At 43.8% G+C, this 12,712-nt stretch overlaps 1 protein-coding gene across 1 annotated transcript; it reads right to left on the reverse strand.

Annotated features, from left to right (window-relative positions):
* Window positions 1-6,534: 6,534 nt before the first annotated feature.
* GDF7 (growth differentiation factor 7) lies at window positions 6,535-12,499 on the reverse strand. The gene is made up of 2 exons (XM_030195585.1): window positions 12,181-12,499; window positions 6,535-7,608 (listed from the first exon to the last, which is right to left on the reverse strand). The coding sequence occupies exons 1-2, from the start codon at window positions 12,497-12,499 to the stop codon at window positions 6,680-6,682; spliced, it is 1,248 nt and encodes a 415-aa protein (XP_030051445.1). The 3' UTR covers window positions 6,535-6,679.
* Window positions 12,500-12,712: the final 213 nt, after the last annotated feature.

A 12,712-nucleotide genomic window follows, 5' to 3' on the forward strand; every position in this document is an offset into this window, starting at 1 on the left:
GCGGGGGAGGGTTGTGGGCAGTGGGAAAAGGGGTTGAAAGGGTTGGTGCCGGGGGGGTCAAAGGTGGTGGTGGCGGCAGTGAGAGGAGTAAAAAGTGGCGGGGGGGGGGGGGGGGTCGGCGGTGCTGGGGGGGCTAAAATGTGCCCCCTCACTTCGGGCTCTGGACCCCCCTCCCGACGAAGTCTGGCTATGCCCCTGACCTCTATTAGCTTGTAACTCAAAAGGGGGTGTGACCACAGACATTCTGAAAAGCTGTGTGCGGAATTATAGAATATGGCACCAGTATTTACACCAGGTTTCATCAGGCATAAGTCTGGTGCCTAAAGCTAGGTGTGGGAATTGGAGCTAAGTGTGAGTCTACAAGGGACATGAGCTCTTTAAGGAATTGCACTTCAGTGTTGAAGTATGAGTGCCATTTACTGAATCCAGCCTGAACTGAGTGGAGGAGTAGCCTAGTGGTTAATGCAGTGGACTTTGATCCTGGGGAACTGAGTTCAATTCTGTGACTCTGGGCAAGTCACTTAACCCTTCATTGCTCCTGAAGTTATAAACTGCTTTGAATGTAGTTGCAAAAACCTCAGAAAGGCAGCATATCAAGTTCCAATTCCCTTAATGCACTTTGGGGAAAGGAGATGGGACTTAATATACTGCCTTTCTGTGGTTTTTGCAACTACATTCAAAGAGGTTTACCTAGTATATAGGGGTGCTTATTTGTACCTGGGGAAATGGAGAGTTAAGTGACTTGCCCAGAGTCACAGCTAGCTGCAGTGGGAATTGAACTCAGTTCCCCAGGATCAAAGACCACTGTACTAACCTCTAGGCTGCTCCTCCACCCCACTTGTTAGACAAAAAGCCCCAAAGTGATTTCTTAAGGTTAGAAAGCATATCAGTGTGCAACATGGGATTTAAAGCCTGGGTTCCCTGTTTCTCAGTCCATTGCTCCCTATAAATGTCTCACACTGAGGCTCCAATGCTCAGAAGCAAATGCAGGCACTAGAGGCCATTAACCCTGGACCAGCGCCCATATTTGCCAGCGCAATAAGCTGCAAGACCCCAACTGCAGGAAACAGCGTGCGTGCTAGCCATCAGTGCAAATTGCATGCTAATGCATGCAAATACAAGTCATTGGAAATGTATTCCAAAGCTCATTCAACTGCAGACAACACAAGGGCGCTCATAGCACAGCAAACCCAACACCAGCTTGGAGCTAGCATTAGGGTTCTGCCAGAGAGAGGAATGGGGAGAGAAAAGCATGATTTGATGCCAGTGACAACTCTTCTACTAAGGAACTTGAACTTACTTGAACTGAAGGCAGTGATGAGCCCAGTGGCAACTGGCCCCTCACCTGCCTGGCCCAGCCTTCATCATTTCCATATGAATGCGTGCTCTTATTAAAACCAAAGTGCCTTAAACAGAAAATGCACTTTTCTTTTCAATATGCATGTTTTTTTTCAGGGGTAGGGTGGAGTGACTGGCTTTTCTTTCCCCCCCCCCCCCCCCCCCAGCTGTCTTCCCTTCTATCTCCGCCTTTTCTCCCCTTGCTGCTCTCTCTCCTATCCTCTCCTTACTGGATGCACTTCTTCCTCCTCCTTCCCTCCTCCTTCCCTCCTCCTTCTCTGGTGTACTGGGCATGCTCTCAAGAGCTGTGCATTAAGCCACAGCCCTTGAGCACAAGCCAAGGCACAATCCACCAACAGTTGTCCCTCATACACAATGCAATAAATTTGCATGTCATTAGCATTGAGCATGAGGGAGCTGCTCAGACACACTGATTGGCTGGTATTTCTATGGTGCTGTTTGGAACAGCGTCAGAGTTTTGATCATTGGGCTGTGAGAGAATGGATAGATAGATTCATTCACCCTGTCATGTTCAAGTTGCAGTGCTAAAAGCATTTATTGCAAATAAACCCACCCTTGTGCTGAATGCACCATGCAGGTATTCAGAAAGTCCGTCCTGCAGTGTTCGGGAGCATAGGGCACTCTAAACGTGCAGAACTTAATTACAGCCAGTTCACTATGCTGTTTCAAAACTGGGGTTAGTTTTTGAGGTGAGGGGGGGAGGAGTACTTGTTTTTGCAGTAACATCAGCCTCTGTAAGAGTTCACCTCATCTGCAAATGTTGAACAGCGGCAGAACTGAACTAGCACCACTGTGAAAACAAAACAAAAAAAATCTGTTTTCTTTCTCTGTTCTATCACTGTGGATTTTCCAAACAATGCTCAGGCCAGCTTAAGTCCCTGCTCCAAGAGCTTACAATCTGGGGTGGGGGCGATTCCAGCTGGGTGCCTCTATATGGGCACCCCAGGGCCACGCAGAGTCTGTTCTATAATGGAACCGGCTTTCCTGACAATTTCAGGGGTAAATGTAGATACACATACATACCCCCGGATTCTATATAGGTTGCCAAAAATTGGGTGTGCTGGCCAGATACATATGCAAATTAATTATTTAACAAGGCATTAACAATAATTGGGTTAATTGTCAACAGTTTGCATTTGTGCACGCATCTGCCCTAGTCACTACTCTATAACATTGGCACCTAAATTTTCTAATGCGCAACTCAAAAGGGGCCAGAGAATATAGTAAAAGCAGGTAGCTTGGCAGGGTTTAAAAAAGGCTTTGATGGCTTCCTAAAGGAAAAGCCCATAGACCATTATTAAAATGGAGTTGGGGAAAATCCACTGCTTATTTCTAGGGTAAGCAGCATAAAATGTATTCTACTTTTTTGGGATCTTACCAGGTACTTGTTGGAAACAGGATGCTGGGCTTGATGGACCTTCAGTCTTTCCCAGTATGGCAATACTTATGTATTTATGGTATGGTAGGATCTGGGGGGGGGGGGGGGGGATATTCCTAGAAGTTAGGCATGATGGTATAGAATATGGTCATTTGCACACCTGACTCCCGGAAATTAGGCACCAGAATTTACATCAGGTTTCAGTAGGCATAAGTTGAGCGTGGGAATCCATTCTAACCACTATTCTATCAAGGGCACTCTGCGTGGAGTGCCCGCTATAGCAGTGTTTCCCAAGTCCGGTCCTGGAGTACCCACTTGCCAGTCAGGTTTTCAGGATATCCGCAATGAATATGCATGAAAGAGATGTGCATATAATGGAGGCAGTGTATGTAAGTCAAGTTCATGCATATTCATTGTGAACATCCTGAAAACCCGAGTGACAAGGGATACTCCAGGACTACATGGGGGAAAAACTGCATAATAGAATACAAGTTTAGAGTATATGTTTTTTAGCACTAAACTTTGGGTGCTATTTACTGAATCCGGCCCACAATGTACATGATAGTATTCTAGACATTTGTGAATGCAAGGAGTATATAAACGAAGGCATCTAGATTACAGAATTGCCCTTCAGGTGGATACCTACGCATCCAGTTTCTCCTTCATAGGAACACAGCTCTGGAATGCACCACCTAAATTCTTAAAATCAACTCAGAACCATCTAAATTTCAGGAAATTGCTCAAGACCACCTTGTTCAAGAAGGCCTACTTTCCTGACTCAACCTAATTTACCTCTTCTTTTATTACAGCAAAATCCATGGACCCTATCTTTCTTACTCACTCTTATTATCTTAGTTGTCTATATGATACGTAAATGTTTACTATTTTACTATTACATTGCTTAATTGTATTCTAATGCACTGTAGTTTTCCCTACAGTCCTGTGTAAGCCACATTGAGCCTACTACTAGTGGGAAAATGTGGGGTATAAATGTGTTAAATAAATACCTGAGTCAATGGGAAATTAAGGGGATCTTTTACTAACAATTAGCACACAGTACCTGCCACAGGGCCCGTTTTAATCTTATGGGCCCTGCTGCAGAAACCTTGTGCTAGCCTAATGTGCCTAATTATTGCTACTTTGTTATTTCTGTTATTTCACTTAAATTAGTCCTTATGTTAAGAATACACTGGCATATATCATGAATGTTGTGCATCAAAAATATCAATTCATTGAAAAGGGAGGAATAGTCTTCAGAAGCTGTCTGCGGACTCTTTTCTTCTCAGATTTTTTTTTTTAGTCGCAACAGACTCCCTTGCAGTCATTGGCCAAAAAAGCTCCCATTCAAAATGTATTAAACAATACAAAAAAGGGTTTTTTTTTTAAACATGTTTAGTATTCATTTTCTCATGTTATTGCATCGTTTTCTTTGAATGTACCATTTTGTAAAAACTTCAAAAACCACTTCTAATGAATATTCAAAAAAGCACTTATCTTTATCAAATCCCATTCATAATACATGCTAGTGTTTAACTATTGTTAGTTGTTTTTTTTTTTGTTACATTTGTACCCTGTGCTTTCCCACTCATGGTAGGCTCAATACAGCTTACATATTGTAAGCAGGTACTTATTTGTACCTGGGGCAATGGAGGGTTAGGTGATTTGCCCAGAGTCACAAGGAGCTGCCTGTGCCTGAAGTGGGAATTGAACTCAATTCCCCAGGATCAAAGTCCACCACCCTAACCACTAGGCCACTCCTCCAGTTTTGAAAGAATCCCTGTTTTTGACTTATGCTAAGAATAGCCGTACTGGGTCAGACCAATGGTCCATCTAGTCCAGTATCCTCCTTCCAACAGTGGCCAATCCAGGTCCCAAGTACCGGGCAGAAACCCAATTAGTAGCAACATTGCAGCTACCAATCCCAATATTTGAGGTGTTGTAATGAAATTGCATAAAAAGTGTGTGTGTGTGACTGTCTCGCTTAAATCTACACAATGTAATCCATAACCAAGTTGTAACAAATTGTATTTCCATCATTTATATCATATTGTAAGCCACACTGAACCCGCAAAAAGGTGGGAAAATGTGGGATACAATATATATATATATATATATATATATATATATATATATATATATTTGTGCTAACCATTACTATAACCCCCCCTTCCAAGTGACTTGACCAAGGGGAAAAGTGTTTTTGTAGGATCTGTTAGATGGAAAAACAAATGTAAAGGGATGAGGGAGAGGGTGGTGTTTTGCAAACTGTGCATGCAGGTGGGTGAGAATTCACATGTAAGAAAAACAAGTTATTCGTTTAAAGTGTCTCTGTCTTTGATATGGTTTATAAAACAAATGTATGATAGTTACCGACACCATGTTTAAAAGCACAAATGTAAGGCCTACATGAAATTAGAGGAGATGAATACAATTTGTAAATAGGACTTTATTTTTCAGGACTTTTGTTTTTTGTTTAAAGCTATAAACATTCTAGGATTAAATACATATGATTTTCTTGAAAATTTCACTTTGACTGAAAACCCTGTTTAGACAAATGACCAATAAGTATAAAGTGAAACCACAGTGTAGCTAATGTATCTCGGTTGCCATTTTTTTAAACCGTGTTATTCTAGTTGTAATGTTAATCAGTGCCTTCACCTTTAGTTCAGGCCGGAGGTAGCTGAAAAATATATATATTTCTTATGTGTATATTTCCCAGGACGCCATCACATTATCAAGACTGCAAAATTGAATCAATGATTTTGAACGTTAGCTCTCAGGATCCCTTTCCATAATTACAGAAATACTCGATTGAAAGCTGGTAGTTATTGACATTAGATGGTACCACATCTCGGGGGGGGGGGGGGGGGGGGGGGGGAATCCTGTAGGTTGTGGTCGGATATATAGCATTAGGCAACATGATGTCCGTATAAATCCATCTCGTGTTTTTTTTTGGCCTTTTAGCAGTACCTATAAGCATGAGGTGTTTCCAGGCTAAGGAATATTTTGGCAGTGGCGATCTCATAGCCTCTTTTAAAACAGATTAAGAATATTAAGCAAGGCAAGTGGAGGTTGAACAATTTCTGGGGGAAAAAAATCTTTAAAAAAAAGTTCGACTTCGAAAAATGTATCTCACCCGTTTCTTTTTTTTTTTTTTTTTGTCGTGGCCTCCTCATATTTTCAAAATACCAGCTGTACTGCATAGACCACCTTTTCCATTTGAATAGTAAAGCGTTTCCCAGCCAGAGTATGAATACCTGATGCATTAATTTCCGAACCAATTTTGTTTGTTTTAAAGGGCTTTAGCGTTTTGCTCAACAACTTAACTTCTAGGTGCAATGTAATTTGACCTGGACAATTAACAATAAATATTTTCTCCAACAATATATGTCATTTCCAAAAGGCTGTGCATCTTTTTCTTTTACGGAGAGCTGGTGTCTCCATTTCCTCTGCGTGAAATTACTCCCAGGAAAAAGGAGATGTTAACTGTTTAATCTTTTCCAAGAACTGATACAAACCAGGCAAAAAAAAAAAGTACATTATCAGCACTGATGTACGTTTCTGTCAGTTTAGAAATAGGTGTGATGCCTAATGCTTTAAAAGTTAAAACGTCATTTTATGGCAACAATATACATTATTATGCTTTTTTTTAATTATTATTTAAAAGTGCTCAGTCCTTTTTTTTTTTGTCTCTGCGGAAACAGGCGAAGCAAACGTGATTCACATCTCCAAATATACATATTATTTGTGAAAGTCAGTAGCAATGACAGCTATTTCAGGTTCAAATACCTCGGCTTTTCCAAAAATGAGGGTGTCGGAGCCCCACACTTTACAATCGCATCGGCTTACCTCTCAAGTTTTTTTTTTTTTTTAAACCAGGTAGGGCTGAAACGTTCTGACTCCTGCCTGGGACCCTGGGTGCGCAGAACAGAAGGGACTGTGCTACCTGCACCCACAGTTTTCCACCACCATGTCCTCGTACTGTTTGTAAACCACGTTATTACCCGAGTCTATGTACAAAATGCTGATGGGGCTGAGTTTGGAGGGAACACAGCAGCTGGGAGGGGTGAATTCCGGATCCATCGAGTTCATTAGGGTCTGTATGATGGCGTGGTTGGTGGGTTCCAGGTGCGATCTCAAGGGGAAATCGCAAATTCCCTCGCAGTGATACGCCTCGTAATCCAGAGGGGCAATGATCCAGTCATCCCACCCCAATTCTTTGAAATTGACGTGAAGGGGCTTCCTGCCGCACCGGGTTTTCGCCTTTTTGCCCTGCCCTTTCCCCCCAGATCGGGCAGCGATCGTGGTTCTTCTCCTCCTCCTTCGTTGTTTGATAAGGGACTCCTGGCCCGAATCTAGGGGATGCACAAACCTAGGCTTGCCCATCGACTTGATTTTCTCCCGGATTTCCTTGAACAGGCTTTCCTTTTTTCTGGAGAAGGAAGATGCCACCAGCAAAGCCTTCTCTTGAGGTCGCTGGTTATAGCGGCTGAACCCCAAAAGGACGGGGTGCAGCGGTCTCTTGGAAGAATCGGAAACAATCCTGAGGAAGAAACAGAGTAACTTATCCGCTTTGACTTTTGCTTTCTGCTTTCTGACAAACTCCCAGACGTCAAACACTTCCCACGTGGAGAACTCGGTGTCCAAAATGTCCGCTGTCCTGGAATCCAAGAGCCTGGCTTTCTCGCCTTTGCTGGGACAAGTGTAGAGCAGAAGCTGGTGAAGGTTACCTTCCTGGGCTAAAATTAAACTTATATTCTCCGGGTATTTTCGTAAAATGCGCAGTTCGGCGCCTACGATCTCTTCCTTCTCGAGCAGACTGGAGATGTCAAACAAGTATCTGTGTCCGGAGTTCTCCCCTAGTGACTCATCTGGAAAAGATAAATCAAACCCCAGTGAAATGGTGCAATCACGAGCCCTTTCTGCAGCATTTAAGACGTAAAATTGCCCATATTTATGGAAATAGTGTTACATAGGAAACAGTTGCTTAGCTGTAACATCAACTTTAGGGTGGAAAATTTCTTTTATGATGGTGACTAGGAAAACAAACCGCAATCCTAAAGCCGCCCAAAGCTGAGCTGCGAGGAAGAGGTTTTTGGAAGCATATGCAGCAGGGAATATTTGCAAAGTGAATTCTGTTCAGAAATGGTTTAACAGTTTTAAACTTTTCCTTCGAGGGCCCAAGTTCCAGCCCAGGACAACCCCATGACAAAATAAACTGCTGACAAATGTCAAATTTTTAAAAAGTAGGACTTTTTGCTGTCTACTTCATACATTTTACATATTTTGCAAAGTGCTGCCCTGCTTTGCACTTCTGAGTTTTCTCGCTGAGGTTTTTTTAGTTTCTTATTATTTGCAAATCTGCTGTGTCTGGAGCTGGGCTTCTAAACCAGACCGCGTTATTAAAAAGCATCAAAGCCACTAAACAGCTTTACCGATTTCAAGTATTTTAACGCACTGGAATTCGTTGATGCATTCCTCTCCAGACTGTGCTGAAATAACGGGTTTTAGAGGGGGGGGGGGGGTCTTCCAATTTGGTACCCTTTGTCATAGCAAACGCATTTTAAGGTTAAATTTAACTTGTTGCAAAATGCATGTGATTAACATAGCTTCATCGGAGCCTGTACGTTTACAAAATATGTGTCCAATGGGAAACCATTTTTCAATTTAAACCTTAAAATGTTACTTAAACATTAGCGTGCATACGATAATAAACAACCAAGGATGCATGGATGAAGGAATGAAAAACTGACCCAAAAAAGGGGATGGAGTAGTTCTTTCCTAGATGCACTAAAGCACTGCTAGACACAGAAATGTTTCAGGCTGCTTATTCACCTGCATTTAGATTATGGATTTAGGGGGTGTTCTAGAGAAGGCCAATATGAAACTTTGTAGTTAGTAAGAACGGTTCCACTGTCAGGGAAGACAGTCTTTAGTTGAAAAGTCAAGAATGGTGGGGGGGGGGGGGGGGGGGTTTAATATTCCCTCTCTGGGGTTCACAGTATAAATAAAGGCCTACTATGAAAACCTAGAGCCCCACTACCCCACTTCACCAACCCACTCAGTTATGAAAACCCAACTCCTATAATTTCCCTAATAAACTCCTTCCTTCTTCTTTCTTCCTTAATTAATCTCCACACAATAATTATTAACTATACCTGATATACTGGAATAATCATGTTTTGCAATACTATAGTATGTAAGCCACATTGAGCCTGCAAATAGGTGGGAAAATGTGGGATACAAATGCAATAAATAAATAAATAAATATTGACAACCACTGATGGTGATTTTGAAGTCCAGGAGTCGGAGATCTGCTGTTCCAGATGACTGGGAAGAAGAGGGACACGAGAGTCGTTTGCATGCTGAGTCGCTGCTGACTTTTTTAGTAATCTGGTGGGGGGGGGGGGGGGGGGGGGTCGGAGACGAGCTAAATTCCTGCAGGACCCAGATAAGGCGATCCCTTTGAAGAGGTCGTCTGGCTTCATTTTACCTTCTGACTTCGAGTGGCTGAGCAGACTAATAACAGTTCATCCAAGTGATAATAATTTACCTTGCGTCTGATAAATAATGCCTCTCGGCAGGCTCTCTTAATGGACTCCCTCCTGCAGATCGCGTTCTGGTTCTGTTCTGTTTTGATGGCGCTTTCTTATGTTTTCACAAAAACCGAGCCGAACGATTTCAACAGCAATTTCTTTCTTTTTTTTTTCTTTTCACTGAAAGCACGCAATACTGTTGTATCCTGCAATGTAGTTTCTTGACTCATAATAGTGGGCAAAGACAATTTCTCCCTTTCAAAAAAAATCGAGTTTATATATATATATATATATATACATAAATCAATAATTTTATTTCATGCATCTGGGAACATTTATGCACCTTTCCTTTCTCATAGTTGCTTATTTTTAATACATATTCTCTGCGGTTTCATCTCAGCTTTTAGGTTAGTAGTGTCCAGGCTTTCTTCTTGAGAGAGGTAAATGTTGTTGGGCCTGTAAGCCTCGGGGGATATATGGAGCTGGTGCTGTTGCATTTTATTCCCTTATTGCTAGGGTAGGTTATTTGCGCTTGGAAATAACAAGAGTAAGTGACTGAAGGAGCCTTAGCTGCGTGGTGGCCTGCTAGTTCACATCAGAGAATTTCTCTTTCGGTTGTAATAAGTTTTTCTTTTATTTTTTTAAGACCTTAAGAGTGGAAGTGGCAGTGCCTTTGCAGCAGGGTTTCACCGTCCTAGGCATTAAGATCTCTGAACCCCAGTGTAAGCCTGAAGTTGGACCAGAACCGACTCGTCTTTCCGCTCCATCCGCCTCGATTCCGCTGTTTGGGTCGGCGAGAACGTTGCATTACAATTTCTGCGCATTTCGGTCCGAAATTAGCCGCTTTTTCTTTCTAGATCCGACTGTTATAACGACTTCAATAAATATTAATCAAATCCAGATGGAAAGCACAGAGCAAAACAACTGTAGGCTCTGAAAGAGGTCGCACAATTTATTTTTTTTTAACTATCTGACAGAATCAAAGGCAGCTCTCACGGAGGGCTGGACAGCAGGGCTCAGAAAATTACTTTTAAGCAACTTTAATGGGCATTTTAAAAGCCATCACTTAAAGGCTTGGCACTTTTTTTTTTTTGGCTCGTTCCCGGTGCGAAGGACAGAAAGATTTCGATGGGAGGAGAGCCCAGAACGGGTGGCTGATTGGGCTTTCGTTTTGTAGATAAGGGATGCCGCTTAAAAGTTGGGTAAAGGTTGGGGCCCTCATGCCCCCCCAGCATGTTAAATAAATTCCAATCAATATTCTCATATGCAGTTGTTTTGCAAAAGTGCCACATACATAATAATTGCTTGGGGGGGGGGGGGGGTACGTATTAAGTCACTTATAACCTCTGCTAATTTCACTAGATGCATTTTATATATAAAAGAGGACATAGGAACCAACTTTTCAAAATTATTGGGGGTGCTAAGCCCAATGGAAATTACCCTTCCCTGGACACATACAAGGAATTTTCTCAATATTAGCACCCACAGAGTCAGCTCCAATGAAAGAGGATAAAAGAATACATAATCTGTGAGGTGAGAATATTGGCTCCTATCTGAGGCAGCTTTTTGGGGGTGGGGGAGGGGGTGAGTGTGGCCTAGTGGCCAGGGCGGTGGACCCTGGTCCTGAGGAACTGAGCTCGATCCCCAGCACAGGCAGCTCCCCGTGACCCTGGGCAAGTCACCCAACCCTCCACTGCCTGCCGCCATGAGTGGGAAAGTGTGGGGTACAAATGTAACTAAAAAAAAAAAATGTTCAACTAACTGATGTCATCATTCTTTCTGTTGGAATAGTTTGGGAAAGCCTTCATCTTTCCTAATGCCTCTTGCAGTGCTACTGGCCCGTAGCTCTTCTCTCCTGCAAAAGTGAGTCTGAAGGGGGACAGAGCTTCTGATCTCTTAGTTCAAGACTTGCAGAGCCGAAAGATCACAGTTTTGGAAACTATATTGCCTTAAGTTTTCCTTCTTGGGGTTGAAGGCATGGGGGAGGGGTGGAGTGGTCTTTTTCTGCACGGCCCCGTGGGCAGAGCTGGGCAGCCTGAGTGGCTTGTGGTTGCCTTTTCTTGAAATGGATTGGAGATCTTGAGTAGGACGGAGTCTAGTCCTGGCTGCCATGGAGGGACTTTCCTTATGCCCCGTATTCTGCCAGGAGACAAAGCCAGACCTCTGGGGAGCTCTCTGGGTCCCTGTCGCCCCCCTCCCCATCCCCACTCGCAGTCCTCTTCAGGGAACAAATCAAACAAGCTTCAGGGCTCTTTAGACTAGGGCTCTTTGCCTGTATGGCCATCCTTTCGCCACCTGTATCTGGCAATCATCCATCACGCCCCCTTTATAGTTTTCCACTGGCACCTATTACTCAACTGCGCCTAGACATATTGAACATTTCCAAAACTCTTTTTCTGCCTTAGGAGTTTTAATAATCTGCAGGTGATAATCAATGTTTGAGGAGGAGGGGGAGAGGGGAATACAATTACCTGAAAGTCATTAAGAAAACTTTGCTTTCACCCTTACTCTTACTTTGTGGGAGAAAAGTCCGCTTAGAGCTGCTGCGCTTGCCTAAAACTTTTGCTGTGGAACATCTTGACCCCGCATTATTAGCCCAGCTCTGTGATCCTCTGCCCGGTCTCAAGCTGGACAGGGGACTCATGTTTCCGACACTCGGCTGCAAGCGGGATGGAATCTTGGCTTTTTACTAGCTCGGACGGAAATTAGTCAAAATGTGTCTGGCAGGAGCGCAACTGCAGAGCGCTTGGTTGTAACATTAGGCGTCCATCCATACAGCAATTTTACAAATCACCTGAAAGGTCTGAAAATCACATCAACCCCCCCCCCCTTCGCCTGAATCTAAACGCGCAGTAGAACAGCGCCAGGGCACGCAGGTGCCTGAGTCCTTCTGAATATACCGCTCACCTTTGCCTTGGTCCACAAAGCTGGTGACTGTATTAGCCCGGCTCCTTCCGCGGCTCAGGCTGCCGTTCCCTCCTATCTCAGATAAGGTCCTGTAGAGGGACAGCATGTACTCGTGGGGTACCACGGCTCTCTTCTTGAAAGCCGCCCTTCTCCTCGGTGCCTCCCTCTGAAGGCTGCCCAGCAGGAGAGAAGCCGGCAGTGCCCCTCGCTGTGCCCAAGCCCGGGCTCCCAGGACGGCTGCAGCCTGCGGACCGTCGCCGACCCAAAGGCAGACGCTCAGCCCCCAGACACAAAGAGCCGCCGCCTGCCTTACATCCATTTTATCAGTGCTCTCTGCTCGGGAATGAGAAAGTTGGAGGGGGTTTGATGGCTTTGGGAACTCCCCCCGTTGCTTTTTTTAAAGATTGTGCTAATAATTGTGTGTGTGAGATCTTAGCGGACAGCCGGGGTACAGCGCCCCCTGGCAGCCCTCGCACGGGCAGCTAGCGGCAGACTTTAACCTTCTGCAATCTTTGGTAAAGATCTATTTCTG

Source organism: Microcaecilia unicolor, chromosome 3 (genome assembly GCF_901765095.1).
Source record: "Microcaecilia unicolor chromosome 3, aMicUni1.1, whole genome shotgun sequence".
In the NCBI taxonomy this organism is placed as follows: domain Eukaryota; kingdom Metazoa; phylum Chordata; class Amphibia; order Gymnophiona; family Siphonopidae; genus Microcaecilia; species Microcaecilia unicolor.

Excerpts from the sequence above, each read along its gene's own strand:
- GDF7 (XM_030195585.1), bottom strand. The coding sequence starts at position 12,499 with ATGGATGTAAGGCAGGCGGCGGCTCTTTGTGTCTGGGGGCTGAGCGTC. Across the intron at positions 7,609-12,180 it reads CTTTGTGGACCAAGGCAAAG|ATGAGTCACTAGGGGAGAAC; the intron begins GTGAGCGGTATA and ends TATCTTTTCCAG.